Source organism: Bos javanicus, chromosome 23, assembly GCF_032452875.1.
Source record: "Bos javanicus breed banteng chromosome 23, ARS-OSU_banteng_1.0, whole genome shotgun sequence".
Lineage (NCBI taxonomy): Eukaryota > Metazoa > Chordata > Mammalia > Artiodactyla > Bovidae > Bos > Bos javanicus.
Window position 1 is genome coordinate 3,760,264 of NC_083890.1, and position 17,932 is coordinate 3,778,195.

Sequence of the window (17,932 nt, forward strand, 5' to 3'; positions counted from 1 at the left end):
TCAAGGAGTCAAAGTGGGTCATTCTCAACACAGTTCCAGCCAGTGATTTCATACCAGGGGACTTTTTGGTGGTTTATTGTTATCTGGATAAATTTGTATCTTAAAGTGGTTCCCACTCCCCACCCCTGAAAAATGCCAGGCTGTAGCATCTCTTGTCATTATCAAGGGCCTTCCTTAGATAAAAGGAGACCTACATAATTTATTTTACTCACGTGGGAAGTTGCTTAAAGGTATGGGTGTCCATGTGTGTGAGAGATGGGAACAGAGAGAGAGAGGAATTTGCTTTGTTGTTATGAAATGATGTAGGTTTCTTGATAAGAAAATCTGATGAGTTAATGTTTTTTAAACATTCATCTAGATCTCTATTCATTCATTAAAAAATAGCCTCAGTTGGTAAATGCTGTGAAGATAACTCACAGGAAGCTAAGGAGCGCACGTTTAAAGGCCCTACCCAATGTTCAAGATAAATATCCATCAAGACCAGTCAGTCTGATAAGTTTCATTACTTGTTTGCTTTGGTCATGGGGTCTGAATACCCTTCTTTCCTTCAAATGTAAAGTGTGTTAAACTGAAATAAATAGTTACTGCGTAGTCATCTAATGGAGTTTCCCCGGTGACTTAGCAGTAAGAATCTGCCTGCAGTGCAGGAGCAACAGGAGACGCCTGGAGGAAGGCATGGCAGCCCACTGCAGTATTCTTGCCTGGAGAATCCCACGGATAGAGGAGTCTGGTGGGCTACAGTCCACAGAGTCGCAAAGGAAGAGTCAGACACAGCTGAAGCAACTTAGCATGCACGCACACTCACATTCATCTGATGACTATTCTTGAAGATCCTTTATCCATGCATGAAAAGAAGTTTATCACTTTAAAACCTGAGAACCTAAGATGCTTTCAGTTTTCCTTAGCAAAAAGCATATCTGTTTTAGAAAGAATAATAGAAATTGTTGTCTCTAAGTCCTAGGTTTGTACTTAAAACAAAACACCCCACACATCTCTTGTCTGGCTTCTAATTCATATTTCAGGAGCTACTGGGCCAGGAAGATAAGTTCATCAGCTTTTATGGATAATATTGCATTTACTCACAAACGTTGTCCACTTACTACACTTGAATTTCCTAATATTTCTAGCCTTTCAGCTCTAAAAACTCCATGTTTCAGTTGATAAAATTGGCCTTTTATCTTTTCTAAGACATGGATCATTGTATGATACTTTGTGGTAAGATTCTTCAGAAACTTTCTTTTTTAATTTTAGAAATATAAAATATTTCTTGCTTATAATTCAACTAGTGTTTGTGTACTTTTCCAAAATTATCTACCTTTACAAAGTATTTTAACTGGATCACATCAAGTAGGCTGTGTAGACTTGCCTTTCGAGACCAGTTTAACATTGTGATTTCTGAATACTTTTGACTGCTTTTCGGAAGAGCTTTGCTCATTTATTCATTGTATATTTCTTATATGTATAATGGTAAACATATTTAACACAGTTCAATACATTTTGATTTTATTAATACTAACTTTAGAGAGCATCTCATTGAAAAGTAGCTGTATAACTCGAATTTAGGAAGAAATGATCAACCAGTCGGGTCCTGCTCTAAATATGAGTTCTCTTAAGTTACCCAGATATATCTTTGGAATCTGATTTCAGGTAACAAAGATAAATATACAAGTTGTTGTCATCAATACCAATATAATGTTAAGAGTACAAATATCAAATGGAACACTAATGTACCAGGATCATCTTTTGTAGAGTTAGTTGAAATCAGCTTAATAAAATAGGAACTCAGTTATTAAATAAATGGTGCACTGTTAAATATAATCCATCAGAGGAGATTTCTCCATCGCACTTCCTGCTTCCCGGCTGTGTCCCACACACTTTCTCATCCACACTCTCCACCTCACTGTCAGTCACATGGGGTGAGGGTCCTGCCTCTCTGGGCACCTGCACTTTGCCAGGGTTTCCTGTGCTGCTTGGCAGATAGTGGAGCCTGTTTGATGAATGGCTGAAATTATGAATGAATTATTTGTGTAGCTTTAAAAGTGTACTCTTCATTTCAAATGCAGGGTTGCTGTCTTTAGCTTTACAGAGAGCTGGAAGACCAAATTAGAACTGAGTTCATGATTTAGAGTTAGAGCCTACGGGGGCTGGAAGGAGGGCCGTTGTTTCTTAGGAAAAGTTCTGTGAGCAACTCTGGTCCACACTTTGTGGAAACTTTCTTATCCACGTAGCCACGAGTGAGTAGCTTCCCAGGAGCTACTTGCGTAAGGAAGGCCGTGGCAGCTGGCAGTCAGTCCCTCCATCTCTGCTGATTGTGGCCTGGTGCCCGACTCATTGTTCAAACATGGTAACTGTGGGCGGGTTTTCTTTGTCTTATTATCCAGGCAGCAGAACAGCCTGTGTGCTCAGATAGAATCAAGTGCTTGCTGAGATATTTCACTTCTTGACCGTGAAGAGTGGGCTTTGATATTATTATGTTGATGGGTAGTTTATTATGTATATTATCCCTTATAGTTGGCTATGTATATATTTTTTCCAACTTAATATGAGTTACATCTAATAAGTGAATGGGTATGTTGCCTATAGAGTTCTGGTTATGGATAGATTTTTTTTAAAAAAAAGATTCAGTTCTTACTTTTATAAAAAATCATTTTGGAATCATTTTCTCACGAAAGGTACAAAAGGCCCCTCCCACATCTCTTCTGTTATCAGAGAAGTTTACTGTTGTTTTTACTAGACCTGTCTTCACTTGGGGCCAGCAGAGTTTTATTTATGTTCGAAAGATTATTTTGTGAGTTTGAGGAAAGAAAATCTGCCCTCTATCTGCTATTCTGGCATGATTGCTTATTTCATAAAATAAAGAATGGATAGATCTTAGTTTATTTAAATGAAACTGTGATATTTTCTCCCCCCGCCAAAGGCTAAGATTTGGCTTGCTGAGTTAATTTTCAAACAGTATTATTTAAAGAGTGTTTGTTCAGTGGATAAAACTCCCTGGCTGTGATTTTGTTAATGAAATATCCAGGGTCGCTTAACCGCCCTTGATCTTAGCCCAAGCCTTGCAGTAACCTCGAGAGGCATGCATAGTTATTAGTAACGGCTCATATCCACGTCCACGGTGCCCAGGGCTCCATACCCTAAGGAGTGGTTTCCTCCGGAGAACAGTTCGACTTGAACTTGGGCTTTTAAAAAGAACGACAGGAGATCCGACTTGAAAGTGATGCGCGCTCTACATCGCGGACCTCGAAGGGCTGCGAGTCCGCCGCAGCAGCGCCCCTAGAGTGGTTCCCGGTGGGCGGGTTAGCCCGACTCCCCATTTCTCTCTGCGGGGTAGGGTGGGGCGCGGTTCCCGCGGGGCCCCGCTGTCCGCGCGGAGGTGGCCCCCGCCCCGCCGGCCGGTCGCGCCCCCGCGCCCGCTGCGCGCCCCCGGGCCGGGTCTGGTTCGCGCTGATGTCACCGCCGGGCGGTTGCCTCCCGCCGCCCGCCTCTGGGCACCTCCCCCTGAAAGACTTACGGGCGCCCGGCCGGCCGGGGCCGGAGTCCGGGGCACATGCCCGCCGAGCCGGGTCTCGGGAGCGCGTAGCGGCGGAGCGGGCCCCGGGCCTCGGCGAGGGGCGCGCGGCAGATGCGCCCCCGGAGCGCCCAGGCTCGGGACGCCCGCCCGCCCGCCCGCCGCCCCGCCGCGCGGCTGCCCAGCCTCGGAGGAAGTGCGGGGCTGCTCTCCACTGTGGTGGCCTCAGGTGGAATCAGCTGTCTTAAGGAAGATCAGATAAGACTCTTTGAAAATGACTTTTATTTTTTTTTCTCTGAATGGAGTTTATACTACACCATGCTGTCTATTTACTTCGAACGGTTGCTAGACTGTGCCGGCCTGGCCTTCCAAAAGCCTATTTTTTTCCTCTTTGGATAATTCTGAATAGCCTCGAAGACGCTTAATATGGGAAGAGCCTGCCTTTCGAATCAGGATTATTTATAGCTACTCCCAAAAAGAGTAAAAGAAAATTTGAACTTTCTTACAGTGTGTTAGACTTATTTTTCTCTGAAGACTTGATCTGTGCCTTCATCGGAATAGTCTGTGGTCTCAAGTCTCCAAGTGTTTTTAAATTTCTGAACCTTGGTTTATTTATAAGAGATGGAGTTTTGCAAGCTGTGTTTAAGTGGATTACAATTAACCAGACCTCTGCTGAAATTGACACTCAGTGGATAAAGATGCTTGCTCCTGGGGAAATTGTAATCTGGAAATCTCAGATGCAGAATTAGAATAAAAAGGGAAATGGACCGACAATGGAATGTTCTGAGTGTTTGAGCCACTGATAAGTGTATTATTTGTTTTCTTTTTTCTGTGTTTTGGAGTATGTGAAAGGGAACTTCCAGGGGCTGGGGAGGAGACTTCAGTTCTCTGTTATTGGATGCACTTTATTTTTGAGAATCATTCTCACACAACCAGGTAAAGGGAGGATTGCACGTGGACTGGTGCCCTGCTGCTGGCCTTCAGCCCCTCATCTGTGATGACGTGTGTTATCTAAGATGCATCTTTGGGCTGGAGACACTTTATAGTTCTGTTCAGAAGTGTGCTTTTCTGGAACATGCCTGGCCTTACTTCCCACTTTCTGCGTCAAGAGCTGCAGTGTTTGTTGTAACGGGCTCCGCAATGGGGAAGCCGCTGAGCAGACCAGACTGTTTACGTCAGAATCCCCCTTGCGTAGGAAAAGGTGAGGAGGAGGAGGATCTCAACATTGAGGACTGCTATGTCCCCCAGCGCTCCATCTATGACACGGTTAGGCTGAATGAGCAGATTGACTCGGGTTCCAAGGGCAGCCTGTCTTCCAGGCACTTCACAGACCGGACTTTACCCTACAGTCACAGAACACTGGATGTCAGCTCTTTGTGCTCCAACGGTCCCCTTGCTTCTTCCAGTGCGTTCGAGCTGAGAGGCCGTGAAGCCCACAAGCTCGATGAAAAGATGATCTTTGATGCCCTCAAACTCAATAGCGACGTCATCCGGAGCACAGGCTTACCCAAAGCCAAATCCCATGCGGAAAAGAAAGAGCATAGACGGTCATGGCGAATGTTCGTCCCGGCCAATTTCGTGGATTATGCAAACAAAAGTGAAAGCTCTTTTGTTGAACCTGCTGATCTGTCAGATGCTGTTGCCAAGGCTGGCAAGTGCAGAGGGGCTACTAGCTCTCTCACGTCGGAGGAGGACGACTCTGGCTTGTGCGGCCCTCCGGCGGAGAGGGAGGAAAAGCAGCGCCTTTTCCCCGGAGACCTGTCCCAAATCAGAAGCCTGTCTTCTGTGGAAGGTGCTCACACCGCAGAGCAATACAGACCCTTTTTTTCTGTTAATTCCATCAGCGAACAGAAGATGCCCTTGCTTTCATGCAGAAGCACCCACCTTGATGACAACTTCAAGATGATTTTACATGATGCTTCTCCACCAGAGGAAACGAAACCTGTCCATGGTCAAAGGGAAATCCGTGGTGAAAACAGCTGCCTGCAGGATGATGTCAGAGAGAGCGCTCTTAAGGGTGGTTCATTCATTCTGCCAAGAGAGGGAGAAAGCAAGTGCATTTCTAATCCCAGAGAAGAAGGAAGAACCTATGGATCAGGAGAATTCCAAACCACTGCCCAAAGGAGGGAATTTGTGGGAGACTCTCCCGAGGAGCTGGCTGTCTCTTGCACAGATCTGGGGGGAAATGTCATAGATTGGGATGGCACGGGTTTAGTGGAAAATCTGACGTTATTGACACAGTACGATTCAGAAGAATCCAACGTAGCATCCCAAGAGGGTGTGGAGGCTCCTCTTTCTGTCCAGGAGATGGAGGCGGTCTGTGAGCCGTGCTCCTCACAATTCAGAGCAGTAAGAAAGCAAGCCGCTCCCCGGAAAACAGGGGCCCATGCAGGAACCTTGGACCCTGTCTGTAATGGCTTTCACTCTGCTCAGGTAATTAATAGGCATGGGAAATTTGCCATCAAGTGGTCACTGGTGTCTCTGACCATGGTCAGTCCTGTCCTGTCTCTGGCTGGGGTGCAGTGGGCGGGGGGCAAGGGGTGGTTGACTGGTACCCAGCCAGATGGCAGACATTGATCCATCGATCACTGCAAGCTAATTAGGGATGGTTCCTGAGGAGCATGATCACTGCCAGCTGTTTGCGTTCCTGCTCCTGGTGGTAGGATGGTGGCCGTTCCCCTTCATTTGCATGCCCCCCCTCCACTGTGAATTCATGTTAAGCTTAGGCTTCTCCACAAATTGTGGTTTAAGGTCCTGCCACTTAAGGGCAGTTATATGGGATTTATTAAGCTTGAAGGGGCTTAGGAAGGAGCAAACACAGTGTTCCATTGTTGTGGTCTGAGAAGTGCTCTCCTCAAGCTGAGGACTCTGTACACGTGCTCAAAGTGTTCTCTCTGCAGCTCTGCATGCGGGGAAAAGCGGTTGTGCTGCCTTCTGCAGTCCACGAAGCCCGCCTTCCCTTTTGCTAAGTGCTGAGTGAAGTGAGCTCGTGAAGGGTGCAGCCTTGTCATAGGGAGACGTCGGTTGTCAAGCCTGTAATTTTTTTCTTCCCACTTAGATTGAAGTTCAGCTATTTTGATCCTTTTCCTAAGCTCTTCTGGTAAACTTTGCCTCAGAGGTAATTTTACTTTATTTTAAGCTTCTCTTGTGTTTGTATGCTTGAGGGTTAGCCTTAGGAAGAGTCTCTCTTCCTAGGTATTTTGTTACTGAGAGATAAGGCTTTTGGATGCTATCAGTCTATGAAATAATTGATCTAATTAGCCATGCCCTTTCCTTGCATTGAATGCTGTGCTAGTTTGAGAGCTTAACAGAGTGTTTGCTTACTATAAAGGATTTTGTAGTTTATTTGTAGAAAGTAATTAAACTCTTAGAGTATATAGATTCTTTAGTAGTTTTTTTTTTTTTTTTAACCCTTAGTGAATATTGAGAAGCACTTTTGAAAATTACTAGACTCAGCCTGAACTATGCTGATAGACAACCCTGAAATCCATTCCTTTCAAACCAAGACGAGAGGTTAAGACACTTTACCGGAACATTTTTATTAGTTTTGTTGTTTTTTGCCCTGAAAACTAGCTATGCTACTGCTAAGTCGCTTCAGTCGTGTCCGACTCTGTGCGACCCCATAGACGGCAGTCCACCAGGCTCCGCCGTCCCTGGGATTTGCCAGGCAAGAATACTGGAGTGGGTTGCCATTTCCTTCTCCAATGCATGAACGTAAAGAGTGAAAGTGAAGTCACTCAGTCCTTAGCCCTACCAGGCTTCTCCGTCCATGGGATTTGCCAGGCAAGAGTACTGGAGTGGTGCCTTCTCCACCGAAAACTAGCTGTGGGCGAGAACAAAACTTCCCTGAATCCTTATGTACCAGACAAGTTCCCGGAATTAAAAATGTAGCCGTTTTCCTCCCCCTCTTTTTTTTTTTTTTTTGGTAAGTAGTAAAACATATCTACAGCTATTCCTAGAAATAGTAACTTGGAAAGTGGTATAGAAAAGAAGTGGGATCATATGGCAGAATTCTGTTTTCACTAACTTGCAGTGTTTCTGTTGACTTATTAGGTACATTAATGCCTTTTAAAAATTATGAAAAATTTTATGTATTTGTCCCCGTGATTTGGGGAACTCCTATAATTCTCTGTGTGTAATTGACTTTTTATATTGAGTATTGTTCTATAGAAGCAATTAGCTAGTGTGGAAACTGTCAGAAAGTTTGGGCTTTTTGCTGAAAGGGGACTTTTAGAAGAGGTGATCATGCATTTTTTGTTTGCTCTTCTTTAATGTACTCATTCATACTATATAGCACAGACATATGCTGGCATGGGCCAAAGTCTGGGGAGTTTGGCAGCCTCTACATCTTTCAGAATTATTTTCCATACTGTGCCTGTAGTGTTTTCTCAACTCCTATTTTGATATTTGCTTTTATTGTGTTTTCCTATATTCTGTTGAACTATTCATTCACTTGGACTGTTACATTTATGTAGTATAATGACTCAGCACCCCAAACCTTGTTTTCCCTTAATCTCCAGCTGAAGCTTTCCTTCCTTAGTTAAATGAGTTTATTGTCCTCTTGACACCTTCAAGCCGTATATTAAAGCATTGGTATTATCTATGAAAGAGTTGACGTATAGTATTATCTATTGAGGAATGATCATCACCCACCCCAAGATAGGAATACAATTTTCTATACTGATAATTCATTTGGCAAGTAGTTACCAGGTCCATATTACAAGCTAGGTCCTGTGGTAGGCCCAGGAAATAGAGCAGCTCTAAGGAAAACAAATTGGTGTTTTTGTGGAACTTGCATTTTACTCTAACACATTAGTTAGATACTTTGCCAGTTGCAGGCAGTGCGGCCTGTAAGTTGGGTGGGCTGGAGGGTTGGCTGGGAGGTGCTGGAAAGCCGCCGACAGTGCAGGCAGGGCCCACAGGGTGGCCGTGCAAGCCACGTGTGCTGGGATCCGGTGGGGAGGCCTCTGTGCCTCTCGCACGCCCATTGGTGTCTTGGCGGAGGCTGAGGGGCTGGACGTGTCGGCGTCCATGCTGTCGCAGTGTCCACCTACCCCTTTCTGCCGTCTGTGTCCCCGTGTGTGGCCCCTCTGGCTCAGCTCATCTTCTTGTCAGTGACCCCCATTTCCAGCTGAGGCTCCGATGTCATGCCAGCTAGCAGCAGGCCTGCTTAGAAGAGCCCATAAGGATTCTTGTCCAGGAAGGCCCATCTTATCATCTTGCTACTTGGCATTTTCTGTACCTTTTTTTTTGGCTTTTTAAAAAGTTATTTTATTGAAGTATAGTTGAGTTAACAATGTTGTGTTAATTTCTGCTATACATCAAAGTGACTCAGTTATATAGGTACACTTTTTCATATTCTTGTCCATTAGGGTTTATCACAGGATACTGAATATACTTCCCTGTGATACACAGTAGGACTTTGTTGTTATCCATCTTAGTTTTTATTTGTTGTTAACTGAGGATCATTGCTGTATTGTGTTGGTTTCTGCCGAACGTCAGCATGGATCAGCCATAGGTACACATGCGTCCTCTCCTCCTGTGCCTCCCTCCCATCCCCTGACCACCCTTCCCTCCAGGTTGTCACAGAGCCTCAGTTTGAATTGAAGCATAGTTGATTTATACTGGGTAATTTCTAGCGTACGGCAGAGTGACTCACGGATACATAAAGGTGTACATATTGGTTTTTTCTGTTCTTTTTCATTATGGAATGGATGTTGAGTAGGGTTGAGTGTGCTGTACAGCAGAACTTGGTTGTTTATTCATTCTGTGTGTAACAGCTTGCATCTTCTAACTCTGAAGTCCCAGTCCGCCCTTCTCACCTTGGCAACCATGAGTCCGTTCTCTGTATCTGTGAGTTTCTGCTCTGTAAATAAGCTCATTTGTGTCATATTTTAGATTCTATGTATGAGTGATATCATACAGTATTTGTCATTCTCTGACTTTCTTAGTATAATAATCGGTAGTTGCATTCATGTTGCTGCAGATGACATTTAGAAAAAAGAATGAAATAATGCCACTCTAAACCTTTTTTTACTAGTCAAATTGGAGTGATAGGAGATTCCTAGTGCTGTGATAATGAAGCGATACAGAAGACATGTCCACTCTTGTTTTCGTTTTATAGGTAATCTGATGAAATGCAGCTAGAATATCATTCCTGAATATTTCTGAGTGGTCATGATAATATTATGAATTTATGTTTAGTTTTTTACTAGTATTTGTAAGGCAGACTAGGCAACAACACATGACTTAGGCAACCAGGATTATCTTTATCTGTAATAATCCAGATTGGCTGATTGAACAGATGTTTGTATTTGGTGACTGTTAGGTAACGCTAATTCAGAGAATTACTGTTCTTTTCAAACGTAGGTGTTCCAAAAAGAAGAGATCGAACCCCTGCAGGTGAAGCATCAGGATGTGAACTGGCTGGGGCAGGGCCTCATCCAGAGTGCCGCCAAGGGCGCCAGCACCGAGGCCCTGGAGCACGACCTGGACGACGCCGGCGCGCGCTGGAAGACCCTCAACAAGAAGGTGGTGTGGCGCTCCCTCCCTTGTCCTTCCTGCAGATTGTTCGCCAGCGTTTTCTAGGACCCCCAGTCCTGTGTCCCGTAGCCCAGCCTCCCTGCCCTGCCTGCTCCTTGGCCGCCCTGTGACCCATGGCCCATCCCAGGTGTCCCCAGGGCTGGGGGCGTAGATGCAGGCAGCGAGCCGGGTGAGGCAGGTCCTGTCTGGACGGTGGCCAGGTCCTCTGCCCTGGGCTGGGACCGTGCACATACCTCTGAGGGCATGGGGGCTGCTTGGCGCCTCAGGTTAGTGCCACCCAGGGGCCTGGGCTCCCTGCTGCCAAATGGTCTACTTATTTTCCAGAGAACTTGGAAATTTCACTTTGTATGTGAAACCTAATTTTCATTCATCAGCAGCTCATTCTGCACTGTGTAGCAGGTCGCACAGTGCAGCCGTGTGTCTGTCCGCCCTGGACTGAGGGTTTGCACCTCACTATAGATTGCTGAATCCAAATGTCATTTGATGAAATGAAGATCCCCTCTTTTCCCAAATGAGCGTGACAGAAAACACTGGAAAGTAACTCTGATAGCTTAAGGAGATGATGCTGAAACACAACAGCAGCTCTTTATGTGACAGAAATGATCAGAAAAGGGTTTTGGGATGGCAGGGCTCGTCTGGTGCTGGAGGGAATTGTTTTTGGAGTTTTTCCTGCTCTGAAATCTTTCTTGGTGGCCAGATCTCAAGACAGCATTTATCCTTCTTTAGAGTCTGATTCATACTGTAGTGCTGCTCACACAAACGGGGATGCAGTGTCAGGTATAAATATATTCCATGGTACTTAAACTGTCTTGCCAAGTACTTGTTCAGTCCAAAAAGAAAAGACCTTTGAGGGGGCGATAGGGTATCTCTGTGTGGGACACAGAGACTCCATTTACTGGAGGACAAAGGCCCTGTCTTGTTAAGAAAGGCCTATATAGAGCTTGGAGCTGGCAGGATTTAATTGGATACTTCATAGTTATTTTGTGTGGCTGAATATAATTCTGATTCTCTCTATTAAATAATAGGTTTTTTTTTTTAATCTTAGTCTTTAAAAAAATTACTATCCTTGATTTTCAACGTAGGAAATAATGGAACCCCATGGATAATGGTAAAAATGAAAAAGGCACTGTTTCTTTCAGTAACCTTAAAATATTTGAACCCTTCTTTGCTAATCATTGGTGTATTGGATACATCCAAAATCCGAGAGTCCTCCTCTTTGGCATTTGGGTTGAGAGGGTAACCTTATCTGCTGGGCTGACTTGCTGATGAGCTTGTCTCCTTTTTGTCTGTATCCTGCCCACGAGCAGTGCCTTGAGTAAGTTTTAAGTGAGAAGGAAGAGAGAATCTGTGATCAATGGGCAGACGAGCATGGACAGGGAGGGCTGGTGGGCGTGTGTGGTTCCTCACCAGCGCAGTGGTAACTGAGGCCCCGGCTGTGCAGGTGGCCCAGCGGGCAGCCCAGCTGCAGGAGGCCCTGCTGCACTGCGGGCGCTTCCAGGACGCCCTGGAGTCTCTGCTCAGCTGGATGGGCGACACCGAGGAGCTTGTGGCCAATCAGAAAGCCCCGTCCGCCGAGTTCAAGGTGGTGAAGGCCCAGATACAGGAGCAGAAGGTGAGTTAGCAGCGCGCGCTTCCTGTTTCCCGTTACATCTTAATAACGAGAGTAAACGTTTACCTTGTGACTCTGTCTGTATTAATAGAATGTTTTCATTAACCAGTAATCGATGTTCTAGACCTTGTTTTGTTGGTCATTCAACAAATATTCGTCCATCATCTGCCACAGGTGAGTCATCCTTGCAGGTGCTGGAGCTGTACCGTCAAATTAAAAACATAAAAGTCCCTCATCAAGTTTAAGTGTTAATGGGAAAGGAAGAACAGGGAGAGAGAGACAGTAACAAAAGTAAGCAATTAGTGTTAACCTTGGCCGCTGATAAATAAAGCCGGGTGGGAGCTAAGAACTGGGAAGAGAGCGGGTAGAGCTGGGGACAGTAAGTGCTAAGTGGAGACGGGACGTGTACAATTTTTAAAAAAAAAATAGTGCAGTCAAGGACGACCTCACTCAGCGAAAAGGTGACTTCGAACAGAGATATCACGGTTCTTTGATGTACTGGTTTGGTGCATATGCAGTTGTCTTTGTATGAGGTCAGTATGGGCAGTTTATTATGATTCAGCCTGTACTGACGAGGCAGAGAGTTGATCCCTGTGTTCAAAACTGGGCTCTTGTGTCTTTTGACGCTGCACATACAGGACCCAGTTGGAAAGACACTCCTTAGAGGGATGCTGACTCCTTAGGGCCACACATACAACTTCTGTGGTCATTGGGAAGCATTAATGACCCGTCCAGTATTGATTCGTGTCATCCACGGCTTGAAATGACTCATGGCATTGGGGGGCTCCTGGCATACAGTGTGTTGATAAGGTTTACCTTTAAAAAGACAACACGCTTAAAAAAAGGAATGGATTCAGAGGCTTGGTTGGGTTTTGGCATCCAGTACTACTCTCTCTGAAAATTCTTTGAAGACTTTAGTATCTTGAGAAATTAACTAATTAGAAATAGATTTAGAGGTAAGGAATAAAGAAGCATAAGAGGAAACACATTGCATTTGTTTGGTTTTTGAAAAAAATTGATACATATAATACGTAATAAAATATAATATGTAATTTCTATAATGTAATAAATATAAAATATATACTATGGTGTTAAATAAAATAATATGACTATTACCATTCATGATTTAATTTAAACCTTTAGTATTTACCCAGAGTTAATGAACAAGGCTTAGCCAACAAAACCTGTCTGTCGACTTTGCTCTTAATTGCTAGAAGCTATTCGTTAAAGTTTACTGAAAGTAATCCACTTAATTGTTCCTTTTACTGCCTAAACCACCTGTCCTACTTTGATTTCATGATCTCTGACCTGTGTTAAAAGAGGACGTCTCTTCCCCTTCTCTTGGACCCTGTTCCTCTCCCCTTGTATGTGGTGGTCTCTCTTAAATTGCTGTTAAGCTTCTTGTTTTATATTGGAGTATAGCTGATTAACAACGTAGTAATAGTCTCAGGTAGACAGCAAAGGAACTCAGCCATACACACACATGCACCTGTTTTCCGCCAAACCCCCCTCCCATCCAGGCTGCTGCGTAACATGGAGCAGAGCGGCCTTGGTGGCGAAGTGGCAATGATGGGATACCCTCCCGCGGCGTGTTGCCCCTGGGTGACGGGATACCCTCCCGCGGCGTGTTGCCCCTGGGTGCCTGTCCGTGGCTTTGGTCCTCCAGGATCAGTCAGGGTCAGGTTCAGGCAGCAGTGGTGTTCAGCGTTCCGTGTGCCTTGCTCACCACTCTGCACGTGGGGCCTGGGGCTGGCACTTATTACTGAAATGCTTGTTTTGTTTAAGTGGAGGAAGGGAATCCTGATTTTTGGCTCCCTATGTCAAACACTCCCTTCCAGGCTTCTTGAAATGAAGAATTGGATTGACTTTTTTTCTGCTGCTCAGTCCTAAATGTTAGTCTTCTTTCGCCAACTTTGAAGGTTTCTGAAATGTTCCACTCTCTGGTCGTTGTGGAAATGCTAGTTAAAGGCTCGTTTTTATCCTCATAAAGAATTTTAGGAGCTATCCTACCTCCCAAAAGCAGCCAGGAGCCTCCGGTTTCAGCCTCATTGACATGTGAACTGGTCTGAGTCTCAGCTTCCCTCCTGTGGTAGATTGTTTAATGTGGGAAAAGGTTTTGAAAATTGTGATGATTTGTAATGAACTTTCTGTCTCAGTGGGACAGCTCATGGTTGAGTGTTAGGGCGTTCCCATTTCGCTATAGTAATGAGGGTTTTGCACTTCCAGTGCAGTGATGTTTTCCTGAGTAGAAGCATCCTTCTACCGCATTATCTTGTATTAAAAAGTTGAGAATGAATAGTTTAGTGGCCTTACCAATATTCATTTTACTTACTGCGAAAAGCCTCTACCACAGTGTCTAACACAGTAGTAATGAATCGTTAAATAGGATGAGGTTTTTGAAAAAGCTCTACTTCTCAAATCCTTTTGTATGTGAACCCATCCAACATGATTTTTGTCACATGTCAAAAGTATGCTACAAAGCATATGTTTTGCATATGTTTATACAGTTATTCCTTTGTTTCCTTTCCATTTGTTTATTGTTTTCTTATTTACTATTTTTCCTAAGCTTCTCCAAAGATTGCTGGATGACCGTAAATCTACTGTGGAGGTGATCAAACGGGAAGGAGAGAAAATCGCCGCCACGGCAGAACCTCCGGATAAAGTGAAGATTTTGAAACAGCTGAGTCTGCTGGATAGCCGATGGGAGGCGCTGCTTAGTAAGGCCGAAACAAGGTAACGTAAACGCTGCCAGGGTTTGGGAAGAGCGGCAGTGGCTTTTGTACTGACTTCTCTATTTTGGTCCTACTTTGTTTCCAGACTGTTCTCTTCCTGTGTTTGTCACGTATGTGAACATAGAGGGCAGGGGTGCTGGCGCTTCTCGTCTCATTCCTCCGATAGGGATGTCTTGTAGTCCCAGATCTTTCGCAACTCTTGTGTGTTTGTTTTTGTTTTTATTTGTTTATTTGTTTGGCTGCGACCTGTCGTAGTTTCAGCACACAGGATCTTTTGTTGCGGTGCACTGACTCTCTCGTTGCGTCACGTGGACCTCGTAGGTAGTCGCAGTGTGCAGGCTTAGTTGCTCTGCAGCGTCTGGGATCTTAGTTCCCCGACCAGGGATCAGGGTGGATTCTTATCTGCTGGACCACCAGGAAGGTCCCTATTACAACTCTCTAAGAGCAGTGTATCGCTCGCAGGGTCCTTTTTTCATTCATTTGTAACATAGTTATTGCCTGCCTGCCACGCATCAGGCAAGGCCAGGCGTTCCGGGGCTGCACTGGTCAGATCATCCCTACTACCTTCAGGGAATACCGTAGCAGGGTTTGGTGGCCATTGAAGAGCAGGGACGAATGTGATGGTTCAGAGTGAAACCTGCACACAGTGCCATGGCAGTGGAGAATCGGAAGAACCCGGCCTGGGGTGGGGAGGTGACAGGCAACCTCTGTTTTTTTCTATTTTTGTTTCTAATTAAGTTTTGACTGTCTAATAATATTTTTTAAATGGTGCCCTCAGTTACTTAATTTTATTTTATTTTTGGCCACACCCTGAGACATGTGGGATCTTAGTTCCCAAACCAGGGATCAAAGCCACACCCACTGCAGTGGAAGCACTGAAAGTGCGAAGGCTGAGCGGCTGCAGCAGGGATGTCCCACGTTCTGGTTTAAAGTGGAGTGGGAGGTGTCTGGGAAGTGAGGCTGGTGGAGGGTGCTGTGACGTTTACCAAGGTGAGGAGCTGGAGCGTGGCTCCGCTGGGCTTCACTACATTTCTTTGTTTTTGTTTTATTAAAGTATACATGATTTATGATGATGTTTTCATTTCTGCTGTATAGCAGAGTGACTCAGTTGCACACACATGTGTGTGTATGTGTATATATATATACGTATGTATAAGAATGTGGGCTTCCCTGGTGGCTCAGACAGTAAAGCGTCTGCCTGCAATTTGGGAGACCTGGGTTCGATCCCTGGGTCAGGAAGATCCCCTGGAGAAGGAAATGGCAACCCACTATAGTACTCTTGCCTTGAAAATTCCATGGACGGAGGAGCCTGGTAAGCTGCAGTCCGTGGGATGGCAAAGAGTCGGACATGACTGAGCAACTTCACTTCATATAAGAATGCATATATACATTCTTTTAAAAGTATTCTTCCCCATTTTGGTTTACCATTTGTCGTGGGATACTGAGTATAGTTCCTCCTTCATTCTCTCCGTTGACGCTGCACTGACCCACGTTAAGTCATTGTGACACTGGAGTGCCTACTGGTTGGGTTGGAAACAGACGACCCGCTGAACAGAATGAGCGTCTCCACACATTCCTGCCTTTGTTGGAGCTCTTCATAGGATAATGCAGAGAAGGGTTTGTCTAATCTTGAATTACAGGGTAGAAGGAAACGATGTTCTAGGACAAGTGAGTAAGGGGCTCCCACGGAGGCTGGGAGTTCCACATTCCCTTTAACGTGTATCAGTAGATTATTCCTTCTGTGTAATGCCCTAGAATTACTATTACTACCATGGGAGAGGTGCTCAGTACTTTTTTTAAATGAATGAAAGCCAAGATCTCTGCTTTTCTTCCAGAACTGTCCTTTTCCCAAGCCATCCTCACAGTAGTATTAAGTGGAGGGATTGTGGTCATATTGTGATTCACACACCGATTAATAGATCCCCTTACAGTTTAGATCACAGCCAATTACACCTAGTCTCAAAAGTTATTTCCATTCATTCTAGGTGATTAGATACTATTTAATAGAATTTAGAAAGAAGAGTCATAGATAGTGATCATCCAGAAGGTAAAAATAATATAGTAATTTACTCATTTTTTTTAAAGGTGAAATGTGTTTCAACTGAAAGTTTTAAAAATATATACATATGTGGTTTGTGATATAAAGATACAAAAATTGTTAGGTTGGCCAAAAAGTTCATTTGGGTTTTCCAGTGGGATCTTACGGAAAAACCCTAGCAAACCTTTTGGCCAACTCAATACATTCAGCAGCATGTGCCAGTTTTTCATAATTCCCTTTGTCCCTAAAGAACATCCATGTCTCAAATCAGGTCATTTCCTAAGCATTAAACACGATGACAGGTCAAGACAGCAGCTCTTGGTCCCAGCAGAAAGGATTCGCAGAATTGGATACTGAATCAGGTTCTCCGTACACAGACCGGCACAATCACTTGCCCTCAGTGGAAACCCAGGACCGCTCGAGCAGGTTTTAACTCACACGGCCCCCTTTCAATGGAGGAAACGATGAGTCTTCTAAAAGCATTTCAAGCTCTGTTTTGTAGAAGTCAGAGAAATAGTTCTTCTCTTTCCTGATATTTTTAGTTCATAAAATAATAAATGTTGCTTCGGGGAAATGTACCTGACACTATATTTTTTAAAGGAGGAGAGGAATTACTAGTAATTCCAGTGCAAGGGATGCTTTATTTTTCAAAACTTGCATCTAAATTTGACCATTTGACTAATGCAGTCTCAGTAACTGGTGCTCTGGCTGAATTTAACTAATTTGTAAATCATAGAATACATGTTCGGTAAATATTGCCTATTATTATCATTATTATTGCTGCTATTGTTGTTATACCATTACTAAGATTATAACTATTGTAAGAATTACGATGAGTTACTTAAGATTTTCATAAGATTCAGGTTCTTGAGGTTGGTCTTTGTTCAGTTTTAAAAATTAAAGGAGAATTTAATAGAACTACTATTTTTTTTAAAAAAGATTTACAGATATTTGTTTTATTTTTTCCACCGTGCTGAGTGGCTTGAGGGATCTTAGTTCCCCAACCAGGGATTGAACCCTGGCAGGGGAAGCACAGGGAATATAAGAACTATTTTAAACTGTCCTCTCAGTGTGAGAGGTTTTAATTTTAACCTTAGATGTTTTCTACAAAAAGTGTTGGGAGCGGAACGCAGGAGCATGAGTGAAGCTTTCTGTTGACAGCTTCCCACATTCCTCATCCCCGAATGACCTTCCTGTTGGCACGTTTTCAGGAACCGTCAGCTGGAAGGTATCTCCGTGGTAGCACAGCAGTTTCACGAAACCTTAGAGCCGCTGAACGAGTGGCTGTCGACCACAGAGAAGAGGCTGGCGAACTGCGAGCCTGTTGGAACCCAGGCGTCCAAGCTAGAGGAGCAGATTGAGCAGCACAAAGTAAGGTTCCCCTCACACGCCCGTGGGATCCAGTTGTCCCTTTGCTTTGAGGTTTTATGACACGCATTTGAGTTACGCGCTATTGGGTGAGGCCTCAGTTCAACCTTATACCCATTTCATGTGTCATCTTT

General features: G+C 44.4%; 1 protein-coding gene across 22 annotated transcripts in view; it reads left to right on the forward strand.

Moving 5' to 3' along the window:
• Nucleotides 1–17,932, forward strand: part of DST (dystonin) — a 519,362-nt gene that overhangs the window by 423,522 nt on the left and 77,908 nt on the right. For all 22 annotated transcript variants that reach the window (XM_061397801.1, XM_061397789.1, XM_061397783.1 and 19 more), the window contains 4 exons: nt 9,878–10,039; nt 11,493–11,663; nt 14,227–14,393; nt 17,642–17,801. In XM_061397801.1, the coding sequence (XP_061253785.1) occupies nt 9,878–10,039; nt 11,493–11,663; nt 14,227–14,393; nt 17,642–17,801 (660 nt within the window). The remainder of the gene's footprint in view (nt 1–9,877; nt 10,040–11,492; nt 11,664–14,226; nt 14,394–17,641; nt 17,802–17,932) is intronic.